This window comes from Erpetoichthys calabaricus, chromosome 3 (assembly GCF_900747795.2).
Source record: "Erpetoichthys calabaricus chromosome 3, fErpCal1.3, whole genome shotgun sequence".
NCBI lineage: Eukaryota > Metazoa > Chordata > Cladistia > Polypteriformes > Polypteridae > Erpetoichthys > Erpetoichthys calabaricus.
Genome location: NC_041396.2, coordinates 218,616,678 through 218,636,421, shown reverse-complemented (window position 1 = coordinate 218,636,421; position 19,744 = coordinate 218,616,678). Strand labels below are relative to the sequence as shown.

General features: G+C 38.5%; 1 protein-coding gene across 3 annotated transcripts in view; it reads right to left on the bottom strand.

Annotated features, from left to right (window-relative positions):
• The window catches only part of fam184ab (family with sequence similarity 184 member Ab), a 642,430-nt gene that overhangs the window by 192,525 nt on the left and 430,161 nt on the right, over nt 1-19,744 (bottom strand). For all 3 annotated transcript variants that reach the window (XM_028797795.2, XM_028797797.2, XM_028797796.2), the window contains exons 6-7: nt 16,355-16,477; nt 13,133-13,294 (exon numbers count right to left, since the gene is read on the bottom strand). In XM_028797795.2, coding sequence (XP_028653628.2) covers nt 13,133-13,294; nt 16,355-16,477 — 285 coding nt within the window. The remainder of the gene's footprint in view (nt 1-13,132; nt 13,295-16,354; nt 16,478-19,744) is intronic.

The window sequence follows — 19,744 nt, the reverse complement described above, 5'->3', positions numbered from 1 at the left end:
GGCTTTAAGCAACTGGTGGAAAAGCTCGACCCCATATACAACATCCCAGGTAGAAAATATTTTTCAAAGACATTGTCATCTGTGATGTATGAAGCATACCGCAACAAAATTTAGTTTAATTTTAATAATCTTTAAAAAAAATAATAATAATAATGAATAGCTGTTTGAGAAGTGCCGGGTTAACATACTGAGCACAACACATCTTGACAATATCTGTGTTATGAGTGGATGACTGATGGTCCATATTCTGTTTAAGCAATGGGAATGGCCAAAAGGCACAAATGGGGAAGACTTGATAAAGACCAGAAGGCGAAGGTGATGTCTACGTGAGTAACTGGCGACTGCCCGACTCCAGCTCTTTTTTGCTTTCAAAAGGGAAACGAGTGTGGGAAAAAACATTCAGAACATAAAAACATTGAACGGAAGAAGTTTGATGATAAAATACAAAAGTAACTGGTGAACGTGATGACTAGCATCATACTCAGTAGTGTAGCAGCTACGACTGTTGGCGAGAGATCTTAGCATGCCGGTGTTGTGACGACTTGTGTTGCCTTGTCGAAATATGCTACACATGCAAATATTTACAGGTTTAAAGGTCAAAATGTTGAAATGAGTGTATGTTTTTTATGCTATATACTCACTATCAGCAAACATTTTTTTTCTAAGGTTGCACAAATTGGTGAAATGTAAACTGTGCATGTGCAAAACAATTTTGGAGCACATTTCGATGCTCGATAGAATGCCGGCGAGTTTCCATTTGGACTGGGTTACAATTGTGAAGAAAAATAAAAAGAGAGAGAAACAGGACAATAATAAATGATAAAACAAGAAATAATAATCTGTGAGTCACGATAGAGAAAGCACTGGGTTTCCTCCGACAATGAAGGACAGTTCTGAAGGTATTTCTGAGCACTTCCATTTGAGTTGCTCAGGTTTTTGAACACTTCATGTTAATTTTGAGGATAAAAAATGTGTTTTACTTATTTGCTCGGAAGACTGAAGGGGCAGTTTCTTTTTTTTTTTTGATGCTACACATCCCAGCATTGGTCAGGAGTTCAAAAAGAGGGTATTTTATGTGTATTTGTAAAATTGTTTTAGATTTATTGGATGCACATTTGTTTATCACTTGTGTGTGCGTGTGTGGGCCAATATAGATTAATGAGAGGTACCGAAGCCCGTAAGTTTGTAGAGTTTATTGTGAAATTTTGACAATATGGATGCCTAGTTAACTCTTAAAGTGTTTACTTGTACAGTTCCAGCACTGACATTCTAACTTACCTCATTTCATGTTACATCCATTTTATGTTTACAAAATGAATCAGATAAAATGCAGCAGTTCCACCAGAGATGTTCTACTTCAATTGATGACAATCCAAAAAAAAGATGCAAGACAACTGTTCTTTAAGTTTTGACAGCATTTTTATTTTATTTTTATAAGCAATGAGTGTTTACATTTTTACTGAAGTTTTTCTTGGATTGCTGCTGTTTGTTTACATTTGTACTTAACATCTGAGGTCAGACTTATTAGGTGACAATATTGTGCAGGTCCCTGAAGAGGTACAAAGTTACGTTACTTTAGTTATCGTTATTAGTAAACTAAAGTGTTAAAAAGTTATGTTATACTTTGTGATGGACAGCCGGCAGCTCAACCCGGCTGGGACTCCCCTGAAATGGAAGGATGGGGGAAGGCAGCTACTTGCCAACACAGCCTCCCCCAAAACGCTAGATGGCAGCTCCCCTGGAATGTAGTGGTGCCCAGGATTGCCCCAGGGCATCCTGGGACTTGGAGTTCAGTTTCTCAGCACAGTTGGGTGCCATGGGTGCTACCAGGGGGTGCTTTGAAAGGATCTGGGGACTCATCCTTTCCCTATAGCCTGGAAGTACGAGGTAGTCATGAGGACAGAAGCCCCGAAGTACTTCTGGGCTGAAGAAAATGTCAGTTCTTCATTAGACCCGGAAGTGCTAGCCAGTCACATGGTCGGAAGGACAGAAGCACTTCTGGATCAAGGACTACTTAAAGGACTGATGGGAACCCAGCAAGCGAGCCGGAGCTGGGAGGTAGAAGACAGAGCTTGCTGGGAGGTGTGAAGGAGAGAATTGCATTGATTTATTGGTTATTTGATTGTGTTATGATGGTTGTGGTGTTAGGAAGCACTATTTAAAGAAGAAAAATATTAAAATACTTCTGAGTGCTTTTACCCTGTGTCCTGTGTATCTGTCAGTTGGGTTTAAGGGGCGATAGCGACCCCTAGCGTTCACAACTTTTACTTAAGATTTCCAGGGAAGATGTTACCTAGGCTGCCTTTGTGCTTACATTTGACTTACAGTATGCTATGTCACTACTATTGCACTCTAATGCAGCTGCTGCTGGCACATTGTGACAATTGATTCACGCTTTGAATTAGGTAGTCTGCCATCAATGACAGCAGCTTACCGGAAAATTTGAACGGAAACTGCCCTTCAGTTTGTTTGCACTAATAAATGCTGCTGCCAGCAAGCTGTAATCAACAATAAAATGTTGTTCAGTACTTGCTTTTCTATATTGTCACTAATATCATTATTGCAAATTTCCGTGAAATATTGTGATATAATTTTGAGGCACACCCCTAACGTCTACTATAGAAAAAGGCTATAAGGCCCCAAACTACAGCCTTGATCATGACAATAAAAAGCAGATTGCTAGTGTTCAGCATGGCAGAAGACAATGCCTACTGTTTCCTATCCATTTGGTTCATAACATTCACAAAATGGCAAGAATAGGCATACACAAAATGCTACTACAATTTAAATTACTGAGAAACTGAGAAAAATGATGTGAACAACGCAGTAGATTTACAATGGCTACTGAAGCAGAGGTGAGGACCAGGATGTGTTTATAATGAACAGCATGTAAAGTGTGCTTTCATGATAAGTGAGTTTCTGTGGCAAGCAGGCACAACATAAATGACAGATATTATGCACAGAATGTCTTAACTAAGAACAAAATATTAAAAAGCAAAAAATGAATTCTTACCCATTAAAGAATGGGTAAATTCTTGCTGTATTCTGTAAATGTTTATCATTTTCTGCATGCAATGTCTCAACTGATGCAACAAAAAACAATAATAAATAACAAAGTAGGATCTAACATCTTGCTTAAATATGGCTGGAGTCCAATTAAAAGCAAACGTTGGTTGGGACGAAAACCCGCGGCCAGTGAACTTGAGAACCAATGCCACATAGCATGATTTTGAGGCCTGTTGGGAGTTTGAGTTAACCTACACTTCTTAAAGTGCGTATTTTTTCATGTGCAATGCATACTAAAACTGGGTCTAACATAGGCCCTACTAAATGTTACATTGTGCCCAAATGTCAGGGTATGTGAACATCCTCTTTAATACATAATGCTCACATATTGTCTCTGGCAAATGATATATGTCCAAAATAGATTTTTATGATTTTGCAATGCTATTTTATTAATTTCTTTTTTGCTTTAATACTTTCAGGGGCATAAGAGTTTAAACATGAAATTTCAACAAGCACACATACCAATTCTCTGCCTCGGTAACTTCATCTGTTCATCAAATCACAAGCCCAACCATTCATTCAAACCTGCTTAATCCATTTCTGGATCTTGGGGGCTCAGATACCATGCCAATAAGTCTAGATCAGGACAGACAAGCCAGAATAAATGCTGGGTGCATTGACACAATTTACAGTCTATCGTTGTGCACATGTAAGCAAACACTGAACAGTTACCAGTAAACCTGAAATGCATATGCTTGGGATATGGAAGCAAAACTGGAGTATCCAGGGAAAAACAACACCAACATAAAAGAATCAAAACTAGATGATTAAGAAACTAAAGGCCATGCCATTATGCTTGGTGATGACAGCCCAAAAGGCATGCAAGAAAAGAAGTAAAAAAAAAAAAAAAAAAGTCCATTCTTTGGCAGCACTGCACATCAAACTCCATGGGATTTTTAATAATCACAGTCACTTTCCATTTCCACAGGGGAAACTTAAAATTACAAGCATGTAAATACATATTTACACATTGTCCAGAGGTCTGCTCAACATTTCAACTGCATCGCTTCATTTTCACATTCACTGTATAGAAGCATTCATGTGGGGCGTAACAGAACATAAAGCCCACACTGGGAAGCCATAAAAATGGAGCTGCACCTCCCTTGTGAGAGTTTCCAAGACGGTGCTGAAGAGTAGCACATTACCTCAGGTGTAGAAACTGACACTTCATATCTTGGCCACTAAATTCCAGTCATCTGACATAATAGTGAAAGAATTGGACTGGAAAGCAAAAAGGCTCCTCCAACTCCATCATTTGCTAGCTCACCCTGTAAGGCTCCATAAAGAACAATGTTCTGATCATACCTGACAACCTCCCAATTGCTACTTTACATTTTGGAAGTCTGCTCCTGTGTTTTTAATGTCAACTAATTGTGATATGCATTGATTTCTGTCTTTAGCAAATATAATTTATTTCACATAGTGCCCTTCTATACTGGTCAGTGATTCAAATACAGAACCTATTGTGTATTCACAGTGCACTTCACTGAAATCATGATGCACTTTTTTGTGTATAGGTTTAACATCAAAAACCTTAACCATAAGGCCACACTACCTGCCAAGTTTTATATTTGGACCAGAGGTCAGAAATCTCAAGGCCATTCTCAACATTTAAATAGTTCTTTTTCATTTGTCATCTATTTGATTATCTTGTAATCTCGTGTTGCTGTGTGTAGTACATAAAAAGGATCTAGGAGTTATAGTGGACTCATCACCATCTACATTAACCCTTTTGGCCCTGGATTTTCTGTTTTTATGGGAAAAATGATTTTGTGAGATATTTTACCTTTGGGATGTCTAGGAAGCTCAAAAATGAAAAAAAAATACCACTATTATTATACAATAGCTGCCAAATATTTCAATCTTCTTGAGGAAATAATATTGAAAGTGGTGCGCACAGTCTGGAATAAGTAAATAACATTCGATCTGGCTCTTATATACAAAGTACAGCAACAGCAGCTTCCACCTGAAGCTAGTGTAATGCCACGAAAAGTGCCTACTCACACTTTACACCGTCCAGATCTAAACACTAGCGTGGAGAGTCGCTTGTGTACTGAAGAGTCTATAGCTGCAGGTGGAAGCTGCCGTCGCTGTACTTTGTATATGAGAGCCAGATCGAATGTTATTTACTTATTTACCTTTATTTATTTACTTACTTCCTAAAGTCGTAAAGTCACAAGTAGATTGCAGAGCTTCCCGTGTACATATACAAAGTACAGCGATGTGCATTCTTGCTCCAATGTAGAACTGTCGTCATGATCTGAGTTCACCTCTGTTGTAGCACGTCTTTATGTGAAAACAGCAGTGTCAGATGGGGGGGTGGTTGGGGTTTTGATCGTGAACGTGACTGAGAGAATAAAACTGAAGAAAAAAAAAACAAAGCTAACCTTTACAAGTATCATACATTTACACCAGCTGTTACAGACTGAAATCAAATGTATGTTTTTATTCTAAAATAGTAAGAATAAGAGCAGCTCACTTCTCAAAAAGGACTCGTGAAGTTTTGATTACTAGTCAATAGTTGATACCGTTGCGCCACCGAAGCAGTCGTAGCAAACACGTGTCAATGTTGCACCCTAACGTGGGTTCTTTTTCTGCAGTTATATTCTTGAATAGAAGCGTACTTGTTCTGTTATATTTGTACCTTTTGTGGAAGTGTTTATTTGATATTTGGAATTCAGGCAGAACACATTATACACTTCATGTCTACATTTTGTCAATTATTACTAAAACATGAAAAACGTTTCTGTTTTAACGATGTGTTTACTGTACATAGATTGTTGTAGACACAGAACACACATGAAATGCATGTGTTCCAAATAACAATATAGTATTTATAAAAGGTGTCATTTTGCTTGACTTCTCACTCTATACAACTCTAAGAAACTAACACGCAGGTAAACAGACTTGGGCTGAGAAAACTGTGCGGCGGTGGATGTGACAGTAGGCTGACTGTTGCTTATCGACACATTTACAGGACCAAAGACGCTGATGGAGAGGTGCGAAGCAATTTAAGGTGGGACAGATCTACAAGTTTTTTCGTAGGCTCTGGTAATTCTAGTGTTAAGCAAATGAAGACAAAGAGGTGACATGATTGAAGTTTTTATAACTATGAAAGAAATTAGTACACTGAATTCCAGGTGCAAATTTAAAATAAATTCTACAACAAAAACAACACAGGGAAAATTGTCAAAGGCAGATTTTGCAAAAATGTTAGACAGTTTTTCTTCATGCAAAGAACTTTAGAAGCATTATCTAGTAGTGTGGTACAGTGTAGGACTTTAGGGTCCTTCGGATCTCAACTTGATGTTATTTTAGACAATGTGGGTGAATAGGACTGATAAGCTTGTTGGGTTGAATGACATCACATCATCACAATGTTCTAATGGTAATCTGTTTCTTTTTAGGCCAGACATATGACGAGTCCATTTCTAACCCAAATTGTTTTTTTTTGGGTGGACTTTTGCTAGTGGGCTAAGGTGTCTTATTTTTTTTGTCAGTTCATGTGTACATCAGTGGGATCTCCAGTGAGAGTGGGTGTAGCTGCTGGTAGGTAAAGCATAATTAAGCATGAGTTAAACGTGTACCAAAAGAAATCTCTCAGTCCAAAACAATTCGTTTAAAAAAAGGTTTAGTGAAAATTCAAAGCCAACAGTTCACAAAAAAATAGAGAAAAGTTGTTACACACGTAGAATAAAAGGCAAGAAAGGAAAAAATGTGTCTTCTTTAAACATAACTTTTTCTTGTTAAACTTCAGTTGTTTTCTACACTTAGTGATGAGTTATTTCTCTATGCCTTACGGTGATGAGTTATTTCTCTATGCCTTACTTCACATTCAGAACGTTCTCGACGTTTAGCGCTGCATATACAACTGAGCATGTTAAGGCACAGTTTGAAACCGTGTGTCCTCCATGCTTACGGCAAGGCAGGTCACTAACTGAGACTAATCTGTAGTCAGAAGGACCAAAAATAGTTATACTATGCAGTAATTTATAGGCAAACGTTTAACATAACTAAGAAAATATTTCTATCAACTTAATCTAAATAGCTAGCAAATGGCTGTTACAGTGGGAACTCACAAAGAATGTTACTTAGCCTTAAAAAAGCCATTGTAATCCTGAAGAAGATGAAATTGACCTCCTTTTCTTGTTCCAATCTGTCCACTTTATTTTTCAGGTTTTATTCCCACCTATTCATTCTTTTAGCAAATTATTTTGGTTTAAAAGTAACCAGAGTCCAATCAGACAGGTGTCCTAAGGCTTACTCTGTTCTATGATTTTTAGATGATTTGGCTTTTCATACCATGCCCAAAGTGGCTGTTGTTGACAGGTGTTGATTTCAACCTTCTGCAAGCTATGGACTTTTCAAATTCTGACATAAAGTACTTGTAGACTGACATTTCTTAAATTAAGAGTCAGCATCAAGTGAGTGCTTGAGAATGGGTCAGGTCAAGGGGCAGAACGGAGTCTTTACAGGCCTCCCTACAGAGATGTGTGGGAGTCGCTTTCCTTTTTAATAGAAGTTCCCAATGGTTTTTGAGAAATTCAAAAATGTTTGAATGATGTGAGACATGACAACGCTTCAGTCCCTCTTACTACAATCAGTGAAAGAAAATGTTAATTGTATCCTTTACTGGAACTGGCATTCCATTTTAGGGTTATGTCATTTTGAGCCTAAAGGTTTACTACAGTTAAAATAAGCCAAACTTTTATGAAAAGACATTTAGCATGAAGCTCTGTATTGCCAACACTGGACACAGGGCAGAGGCCAGCCATGGTACCCTCACTCGCACTCTCACTCTCGCACACCTACCAATTTAGTGTCACCAGTTAATCACATTTTGTGGAAATAGGAAATGGAAAAATGTGCATAATGCAAACACACACTGACAAGGCCTGCTATTGCTCTAACTTGAGAAAAGATCTGTAAACAGTTGTAACATATCCTGATCTTGTAAGCATTTTTCAATGAGTCTGTTAAGTCTATCTATCTTTTTCAGCCTTTTTCCATCTACTGTACCTACAGCTGGGACAAAGAAAGACAACATGAAGAAGATCACAAAAGTACAGTCCAGCAGGGGTAGCAGATAACTATCTGCGGTCCTCTTTGTTCGTCCAGTCCTAGAAGTCGTGTTCTGATATATTGTGTGGAAGTTTTTTTTCTCAGTACTTGGCCCAACACAATGCACAAACCCACAGTGCTCTGTCCTTTCTTTCTTTCTTTCTTTCTTTCTTTCTTTCTTTCTTTCTTTCTTTCTTTCTTTCTTTCTTTCTTTCTTTCTTTCTTTCTTTCTTTCTTTCTTTCTTTCTTTCTTTCTTTCTTTCTTTCTTTCTTTCTTTCTTTCTTCAGTCCTCTCTCGCAAGCTCTGTCCTCTGCCTCCTGACTCCAGTGCTCCTTGATCATCCTCCGGCAGCACTTCCGCCACACCAAGGCTCCAGAGCTGTCCAGGTGCCCCCTTGTTGGTGGCCACAGGCCCCAGCAGGGTTGAGCTTCCAACCTCCAAACCCTTGGCTCTGATGCAAACCAGGGGGGCTGCCCTCTCATGTCACAGGGGAGGTACTGCTGTTGACCTGTCCTCTCCCCCGGTCTTCTCCTTAGAAGGGTATCCTGAAGTTATTCACAACTTTTTATAATGTAAACAATAGAGAGTATAGATACATTTTGAACTACTGAAATATGTTATATGAATAAATGGCTTTGGGCTCCTTTTGCTTTTTTGTTTTCCTAGGTATATCTTCCTGTGATGTTTAAAAGTTTATTTGCCATTGCTCTGACAGAACAGTAAGAAACAGCGCTCTAAACAAGTGTCTGGTCCTCTGATATAAACAAAACGGTTTCGTTTTAAAAATCAGTGCCATGGGATAGTGTTTATCCCAAAATATATGCAATCATAGTTTCATTTACAAGCCAAAAACATTTAGAAAAGCAAATGTAATCATTTAAACAATTAACATTACCTATAAACTCTTGTTCTGTACTCCATATTCAGCTGTACTGTAAGAATGACCATCAATCCTAAACCCCTCTGACTCCTAACCAATTATACGTGAGCTTCGAGATTAGCAGGCATAGCAATGACAGGTGGCTGCTGCAATGTTCAGAATGTTGGTTATTGATGATTTGGCTTTCATTGATCATTTTGGGGAAGGAAAAATGTGCAAGGTATGCAATCATAGTTGCCCCCTCCCCACCATACTTCCACCCATTAAGCTCTTCCAACTATTTTTTCATACCATGGCCTTGATTTCTCCCCAAAAATAGGGGTATTCCCCTCTTGACCTGGGAAGTCTGCTTTGCAGGCTTTATTGTTTTATTGTTTGCTCTTAACATTTCTCTAAAGAATAAAAAATGTATCAGAAAATCAAATTACCACTTACATTATAGCTATATCCTGTAGCTGTCTATTCACGGTGCCAGTCTAACAGGTAGCTTATGATGATGGTGACAATCTTGTTATAAACTTTCCAAGGCAGTGCTATAAACATATATACTGTATTTCATTCAGATTACTGAGATAAACTGACAAGCTTAATACAGCCACAAAATGTAATGAAACTGAAGTGTAATGATAACATTAAACATATTATTTCTATTTTCTGTATTCTCGCTAATGTATGTAAATAATACAATATAAGTATCCAATCAATGTACTGTATGACCTCAAGAGTTTTTCCAGTGACAGACAGACTTTGGAAAACTTTTATGGCATGCCAAAAGCTAATGTCATAGATTGTGGTGAATAACAGAGAACAATATTTGCCAAGTTTAAACGCAAGTTTAAATATAGGCACATTTGGGAAATGATTATAGTTTGAATAAAATTGGCCTTTAGCAGCTGCAATTTTTAATTGTGTAATTTTATTTAGCCATTCTAGCTGGAGGATTATTATTATCATTTTCATCATTTTTGTTGTTCTTGTTATTGTTGGATTATTATGTAGAGTAGTGGCTCTGAGGCTACAGATCTTCACTGGCAATAGGAAGGTTGCCAGTTCAAATCTCGTAAATGCCAGAAGTTATTCCACTCTGTTGGGCACCTTGAGTAAAGCCCTTAACCTGCAATTGTTCCATCCTGGGTATGATGTTAACCTGAATCCAGCCCCGCCAGCAGGTCCTTCAGCTTACAGGGAGACCTCAGGACTTGGTGACAGGATTGGCACTCTAGCCACTGTAAAAAAAACTCACCCAGTTTCATTCCATTGAAACTAGTGTGGCGCTGAGGTGTCTCCTGTTGCACAGTCACGCTCGGGTCCTAATTTGTGATCCTGAGGTGGTTCTTCATGTGGTGGGTGCTGCAATGCATCGTATCAGTGCTTACTCCCAACCTCTATATTGTAGCTTATGATTTTGAAAATATGGATACAAAATGTTACACAAATAGAGAACCTCTAAGAAAATGAGTACAGTACATCCTCGGTTTTGGAAGTCCATCCATAATAGGCAAGTGTACATCATAAGACATTAAGACCAAACATTACTTGAATGTGAAAATAATATAAAACAATATAGTCAGATTAATGGAAATCAGGCAGTTGTACTGACTCTTGAGTGTTTTTAAGTAAGAGTCTGTTCTGTTTAAAAAAAAAAAAGAACCCCCATACCCTCCCCAAACACAACCATGTAGTTCGCCTAAATGGTTGAGCCAGTCCTGTGCCCAAGTGTATTTCTCCTGCACAAAGGATGTGACATCACAGGCATTGAGAGTGATTTAATGACAAAAGCATATAATTTTCTTCTTACGCTGTCCAGCATGATGCTGTAGAATTCCTCGGAAGGATTACGGTGCCATGCTGTTCTAGAACTGTTACTCTGCCCATGGCTCTAGATAGATAGATAGATAGATAGATAGATAGATAGATAGATAGATAGATAGATAGATAGATAGATAGATAGATAGATACTATCTCTTATAACTCATCGTGGACATCATGAAGATTTTCATTTATTGTAGTAATCCTCTCAACTGGAGTTTTTGTTTTTTCTCTCCTCTACACATATACTGTACCAGTTATAAAGTTAATAGACGTACAGCATATTGCCATTATTGTTTTATGTTGATCAAAGTGAGACTGCTCAGTTAATTGCGTCTTTAACCCATTTTATGTGTTCATGTATGTGAGTGATGTATAGTTCATCAATTTAGTGTTGTTATCACTTTATAGTGAAAGAGCACTGAGTCAGTACTCAGTGACATGCACTATACAAAAATAAACTGAACGTTAATAACAACATTTGACAATGTCACAAATTTACTTTATGACAACAGTACTCCCTTTCTTAAATCATTTTCCAGTGTCCCTTTTCTCATCTTGCTTAAGCTTACAAAAAAGCAGAATAAAGGCTAACAAACAAAGCAGGACATGTGAGAAAAAGATGATTTTGATCCCTTTGGGTTATTTTAGAAATTCAGGCATTAGTAAGAACTGTGAGTGGCTGCTATTTTTTGTGCTTCTGCTTGTACACTCCCTTGATTTAAGTAAGCAACCACTTATTTCATATAAGCAGGCCAGTAGCATTTGTCCATGCCTGAGGTGGTGCCAATGGATACCCTAAAAACATTTTTCAAAAACATAGTATAACTGTGCCTGTTCAGCTCAGTTTACTTCAGATTTATGATCTGAGAGCTATTCCATGCTGTATCTCTGCAAAAAGACCATCTTCATTAACCTAGCAACAGCCATACTGAAGAGACAATTGTCATTTCTTTGTTCTTTTAATGCATCCCTAGAGACTGCAACAGGAGCCAAAAACACATATACAGCTCTTGCATGAATGCTCTAATTACAGACTTGTCTATCTCTGATGTTGTGTGGAAACAGCAATGATGACAATGACCATTAGTATGTATAGTGTAATGATTTTTTTCCAGTCAAAATCCAAGTGACGAGGTGTTTCTGCCCGACAAACACCAGTGTCAGTGTTTCCTGCCTCTCTTGATTTTTTACGTGCCTGTGCACATTCTGACCAGTGTCACAAGACTTCTGCAGTTCTTTTATCTATTGTGGCAGACAGCCAGGGTCTATGCCCGGCCGGGATGCCCCTTCAGTGTATATTCAGGGGGAGCAGTCCTGGACGGTTCAATACCTCCCCCTGGACGATAGATGGCCAACTCCTGGGTTGGGGCAGTGCCTCGGCTTCCCATAGGGCTCCATGGGAATTGGAGTTGGGTGTAGCCCTGTTGGGTCCCGCAGGCACCACCAGGGGGTGCTGCAGCTGGGACTCCTGAGTCCGTATAGGCAGTGTTTTCACCACACCCGGAATTGCAGCCGGAACTCGGCAATCAAGCACCTGGAGCACTTCTGGGTGAACTATAAAAGGGGCCAGCAGCCACCACTCCAGGAGCCAGAGTCGGGAGGAGGAGGACGAGGTTGGCTGAGAGGAGTGGTGGAGTAAGAAAAAGAGTGCTTTGCTGTGTGCTTAATTTGGTGTTTGTGCACTTGGGACTGTGTTGTGCCTTTGGGGATTACGGGGAAGACGTGCCCCCCAGGTGAAGAAAAATAAAAATGTATTTATTTTAACGTGCCTCTGGTGTGAGTCTGTGTCGGGTCAGGGGACCATATAGTGCCTTTTGTAACACTATCTATCTATCTATCTATCTATCTATCTATCTATCTATCTATCTATCTATCTATCTATCTATCTATCTATCTATCTATCTATCTATCTATCTGAATTTTCAAATACCTAGAAAATATGAACACAGAAGTGTTAAATTATCTTACCTGTAAAGTGTTGTATATTGCATTATGCTGTTTACTGACAGTGAACAAGATAAGACAACCTTACGTGTGATTTTAATCTATGATCTGAATACTAAACTGAGCTTGTTTGCTCCCTTATTGGTTTACACAATATCTCAACAGCATTTTACTGTATTGCTTGGTTTTAAAATTATGGATTTTAAGAGTATAGTCAAAATTGAATTTAAACAACTGACTAATGTACAGTATTTTTGTAAGATCATTAACATGTACATTAATAAACCAAATCTGATGCAGTTCTTCATGATGGATGTGTTTAAAACACCGGATAAACATTTTTCCATCAGCAGACTACTAATGTGTACCTGCAATGTAGTCAGCAGATCGCTGGTTTCTCTCAGCCTTTCTCGAGTGGAGTCGAGTTCTTCACAAAGTTGTTCTTGTGCTTTCTTGAGACTTGATATGTGCCCTTCTGCAGATCCCAATCCCTGTTCACTCTTCTTGACAAGCTGTTGGAGACGAATTATCTGCGAAAAATTCAGATAGCAAGGCACAGTCATAATTACATTTGGATGTATTGTATTTAAAGGTTATAAGAAAATGGAAAAGATAGGAAGAGGATAAAAACTCTTCTGAGTTATAATAGCTTCTACATTTTTGGACTTTATCCTGGACTAGGTCTGGTCATCTAAGAATTCACACAGCAAAATCCACATAAATGTGGGGGACCAGGATTCAAACCCATGATTGTGGAGCTATGAGGCAGTAGCGCTAATAGTATTGTACCACAGTCCTATAGCGTGTGAAAAGCACAATCACTGTTTTTGTGTATTTCATCTACATTAGGCACAAGACAGGAACCAACCTTGAACTGTGCACCAGTCTATCGCAGGACACATTCATTGGTGTTGAAACTGTTTTCTCAGTTTGGTGACAACATATACTCTAAATGTAAGGCACAGAACAAGACAATACTTAATCTAGCGTCAGTACTGAAAGAAAAAGACGCTTCTAAAATTCAGTCCAAGGTATTAGTTTAAGATCATACAGACATTTTTTGCAGTTTTTCTTTTCTTTAAAAACTCTATTGTTTTTACAGTACAGGTTCCAATCCCATACTGTATGTGTGTTTTGAGGTTACAATTTGTACAGAATACTGGAGGACTACTCCTGGAATTTCACAAAGGGACAAAAAAATGAAGCTAATATAAATATCTTTGTGTAGTGTTAGATACAATCAAAATTGTAATAATCAGCTCTCTCCTTACAGCGCTAAATTGGATTAAATGGTAATGGATGTGTGGAACCTGCTTTTCCAATTTAGTTTGCCCTTCTCTTTCTAAAGAGATAATAATTTAGGGAAATCTCACAAGAAAAAATTTAGCTATGAGGCTACTGGCAGTGTCCATCGCATTTCACGGTTTTATTTATGAATTTTAGCAAAAAGTCAATATGTCTTCTTCATAAACAATGCCAACCTCTTTAGGATATTTAGCTAAACAAAATGGAAAAAAAACTGGAGAGACTTCTAGAAAGCTTCTTCACAGAAATGTACAGGCATGAAGACCGTCATTGATGAGCACACACTCAAAGAATGGCCTATAACCGTAGGTTAAGATCGCAAAAAGATATCACGATACTTGGGTTACAATATGAGATTACTGTAATTTTCTTTAAAGATTTGCAGTATATTAAGCATTACAATTCATTCAGCAAAATTTTGTAGTTTATTATTTTCATAAACTTGATTTTGTTTTATTTGCCCCATTTTGTATTATCAGGTCGTGTTTATTTGTGATTTTATTTTAATCTTACTGAGTATTTTCGAAATGTTTGCTTATACTCTGCAACATTTTTCTTATTACTGTTGTTAGTGACAATCTCATTTCTGGTCATATGTACCACTGTTAGCAAACCATGTCACTCCAAGAAAACTTTTCATGATAGCAGTATGCAACATTCAGTATCTGAGTTTTTTTATTATTGTAAAAGTACAAATATTTCCTTTGACTTTTGATCTTCGTATTGGTTTTGTCTGACTTCTTTTCTGGCTCTGACCTTAGTCATGACCATTCTTTGCGTACTTCATATGGTCTTCACTGTCATCTCTGGGTCATAGCTACCAATATTCCATCCCTTTGGACAGACCAGTTTTCACCTTTGCCACAATTAATTAATCCCTTTTTTTTGCCCCACAGAAGTTGAAATCCTGCTACTAATCCATAAACAAGTCAATTCTTTGCACATAAAAAATATTTTACTCAATTCATGCCATTAAAACTTTTTTTCCTAACCCTAACCTTGTCCCTCCAAATGTACTTCCTACATTATTCTCTACAATAGAGGCAGCCCTGCATTGCAAGGAGTCCACTTGCTGTTTGTCCTCAGAGCTAGTCTATGCTTTTTATTACCCAACCATGAAAGTCACATAGTATTTTAAACGAGGAGAGAAGACTGGTGCTCAGGGCGATTTATTTGTTATGATTATGGTTTAGTTTTCTTTTTTCCCCCTTCCTTTCTTGTTTTTACATGTTTTTAGTTTTGTTTAGGCTAAGTTAATATTTTTCACATCCTTTTCTTGTGTTTCCTCAATGCCATTTTCTTTTCCATGAATGCTGCCAATTTGAGGACTTCTTGTATTTAGTTTATAAGTGTTCACACAGTTCATAAGTGACACGTGACAATACTGTTGTAACAATATAAAGTCTGGAATTGATCTGTTGATTTACATATCTCTTTATGCCACCTTTAAACAATAATTCTTGTGTAGTGTTTTGGGTTCAGTGCTTTGATTTTTTTGATCTTTTGGTTTTGACCATTCAACTGTCAATATTTTCATCTCCTAGTGCCTAGTACTGATGTGCTTGAGCTACTGGACACCTGAATTTCCCTGAGGGGATGAATAATATCTATCTATCTATCTATCTATCTATCTATCTATCTATCTATCTATCTATCTATCTATCTATCTATCTATCTATCTATCTATCTATCTATCTATCTATCTATCACTCATTTTCAATATTATATATTCGACCGTCATGTTTTGTTGTGTTTGTCCATTCTCATATCCTGCAACCTGTCTGTTGATCTTTGTCCAAGAATTGTCTATCTCTGTACCATATCCTCTTTCAAAGTAGAATTTGGTCTTCAACACCCTTGTATAAAATGATGTTAAGGGTACCTCAAAACTGTTGCATCCAGTCTGGATGAATTCCCTATGGTAATTGTTATTATATGTCACAGGACAATGGCAAATATATAGCTGTTGGTGATGACACAGTTATAAGGTTCTAGTAACAATGGTCAAATTCCATCTAGGTTGCTACAACCTTTCAATTCAGCAACTGTCATCAATCAAGCAGTTCACACTGAATAAGGCTTGTGCTGTGAAAGCCAGTAACCACTGCTCATTCTAGGTCATATGAAACTGAAGCAGCTTCCACTTTTTATAACTGTACTGTACCGGACTAGATTCAGGTGAGTTCCTGCCTAAACCAACAAGCTTATTAAATAACAAGTCATTACTGATTAACTCCTGCCCAGTGCACCTAGAAATAAATTAATTCTGGAGAGAAGACACTTGCCTCCTGATTGGCTGTGCTCAGCCTGGCTGTCAGCTCTTCCCTTAGGTTTTCCAGCTGCTGTCGGAGCTGATTTTTCTGTTCTTCCAGAGACAGCCTCTCTTTTTCAAGCTGCTGTTCCATCTCCTGAAATTACATTACAAAAATATTAATGAAGAAGGCCCACAGGGTACCCTGGAAGCTCAAGTTCCAACATGCTATCTTAAAAAGCAGGCATTTTTAAATTTGGTTTTACCGCTGGGACAAGAGTGTATTAGGTTGAAGTGGACATGTTTTTCATGACAAAAACAACTGATATGAACCGAGCCATGGGAGCATTTAGCTGGTTTATTAAATGTGTTCTTATTAAAAAATTCATCACAGCCGTGCAGTTTTCATTTCTCATACACAAATGACTGTCCATTATAATCCTTTTATAGAGGCCTCTATTTATACCAGAAAACAGAAAAAAAAACTAAGGCAGGATATTACACTAAGCCAACAAAACTGGTCAGATTCTAATATATTATGAGCTTATTGGCAATAGAAATTGTTAAAACCCTTCTCTGGTGAGTTCTTCATGTGATCTGCAGTTGGACTAAATGTTTTCTAACATGGACGGTCAAGCAAGATGGAATCAATGTATTTATCTGGTATTGTTGGCACTATAGACTCTGAACTGTAAAAAGTAAAATGGAGAATGTTATGTTTCAAACTGGGCAACACAAAAAAAATAAAAATGTCAACATCCATATTACTAAACGAGAATGGTAAACCGGATATGGACGCAGGGACATGGGCCGTGGACGCAAAAGACGTAGTGTGCAGGCGCCACACAAAGCCCCCCTCCAAGCAACAAAAATAAGAAATGAGGCGCCGCGCCCATAGCACACAAAAAAAAAAGGAGTCAGACGCAGGCGCCACACAAACCCATGGCACACAGCGCCACACGAAGCCCATAGCACACGAAACGGGACACACACAAAAAAGAGGATTCAGACCCACGACACACAAAGCCCCCCTCCACTAACAGAAATAAGAAATGAGGCAACGCGCCCCTAGCACACCAAAAAGAAAGGAGTCAGACGCAAGCGCCACATAGCACATGAAACGGTACGCACACAAAAAAGAGGATTCAGACCCACGACACACAAAGCCACCCTCCACTAACAGAAATAAAAAATGAGGCAACGCGCCCCTAGCACACAAAAAAAAAAGGAGTCAGACTCGAGCGCCACACAAAGCCCATTGCACACGAAACGGGACAGACTACGGACATAGCACACGAAACGGAACGTACACAAAAAGGAGGATTCAGACCCACGACACACAAAGCCCCCCTCCACTAACAGAAATAAATAATGAGGCAACGCGCCCCTAGCACACAAAAACAAGGAGTCACACGCAAGCGCCACACAAAGCCCATAGCACACGAAACGGGACAGACTACGGATTTCACACACTAACATAAATAAGAAATGAGACACAAAGCACCCCTCCACTAACAGAAATAAGAAATGAGGCAACGCGCCCATATCACACAAAAAAGAGGAGTCAGACACACACCCCAAAGTGAAACGGGACAGACTACGGACTCCACACACGGTCACCCATCGAGCCCGAGATTGAGGCTCAAAAACGGAAGAGCAACCAAAAACGAACACTCAAGATCATACAAAAACCTCACACATACGGACAACACAACATATTTGAATCAGATTATCCCCGCCTAACAGTGAAATGGGACAGTCTAAGGAGTCCACAAGACTTCACAAATCAAGCCCGAGATAGTACTGAAAAAGAGGACTCACAACCACACAGCACAGTTAAACGTGACAGACTACGGAGTCCTCAAAGGGTCACACATCAAACCCAACATATTACAGAAAGAGATTTGTGTTTCGGAAAACGGCAGATACTACGATAGAAGCATTCGCCTACAACTCGCATCTGAAATCAACGTACAGACTATACAGCACATTCCACGCACTTCTAAAAAGACGCACGCCGACAAACGACGTCATACATAAACAACAAGAGACCGGACTACAATACATATACAGACGCGACACCTGATGGGTAATAATACGAAGAAACGAACAGTCCGTATTAAACATACGTCATCTAAACACGTTCAAACTATACAGCATAGGCGAATCTCATTACAATGATGCACTATTAACCGTACAACCACAGAAAAGGCTCCATATTAACAATGAGTGCGATCCTCCTTATTACTTATCCATATTACTAACGATAAAGAACAAACAAGTCATGAATTCACGATCACGGGTACAAAACGATACAACTCAAGTAGCGGGACCACAAACACGAACCCGCATGAAAAAAAACAATACACGTCGGCTCCTACAACGCGCTTCTGAAACCGCGGAAGAAAAAATGTCTCGGCTCCAAAAACGCATGTCACTCCTATTCAAAATACCGGTCCCAATCACAGAAACATCGGTATCCACTATGAAAATGAACAGTGACAATGCACGTGACATCCGTCTTGCAAAACTATTAATTATAGATGAATGTACAATGGCATCCAGTCACTTACTCAACACCATTGATAAACTTCTACAAACGTTAATGAATAATAATATTCCCTTTGGGGGAAAGGTACTTTTATTAGGAGGAGATTTTAGACAGTGCTTAGCTATTGTTCCACATGCCATGCGCTCAGCTATTGTTCAGTCCACCTTAGAATACGCGGACATTTGGCATTGCTTTCAAAAGATACAATTGGTACAAAACATGCGATGTCCAGATCCAGAATATAACAATTGGTTATTACAACTGGGAGATAGGACACTCACCAATACAGATAGACTTCACACAGATATTATTACAATTCCTCAAGCTTTTATCTGCGACGACGTAGTTACGGAGATATTTGGAACAACAATCTCATTAGACCAAATACTATATTATGTCTAAAAAATATTAATGTTGATCACATAAATAACCAAGTCATTGCATTACTTCCTGGAGAGGCACGGCTCTTTTTAAGCTCTGACAAAGTTGACTCTGATGACGACAATGACCATCTTAATTTCCCCTTACAATATTTGAACACTATTAACCCAGCCAGATTACCACAACACAATCTTAACCTTAATATCGGAACAATAATCATGCTATTAAGAAACCTTAACACTAAACAAGGTTTATGCATTGGTACACGTTTAGTCGTCAACACCATGACACACAATGTTATTGAAGCAAAAATTCTTACAGGATCACATGCTAACAATACTGTTCTGATTCCTAGAATTGACCTTACAAGTTCTGACCTAGAATTACCTTTTACACTTAAACGGTGACAGTTCCCCATTAAACCTGCATTTGCCATGACCATCAACAAATCACAAGGACAAACCATGTACAAGGTTGGCATCTACCTCTCTG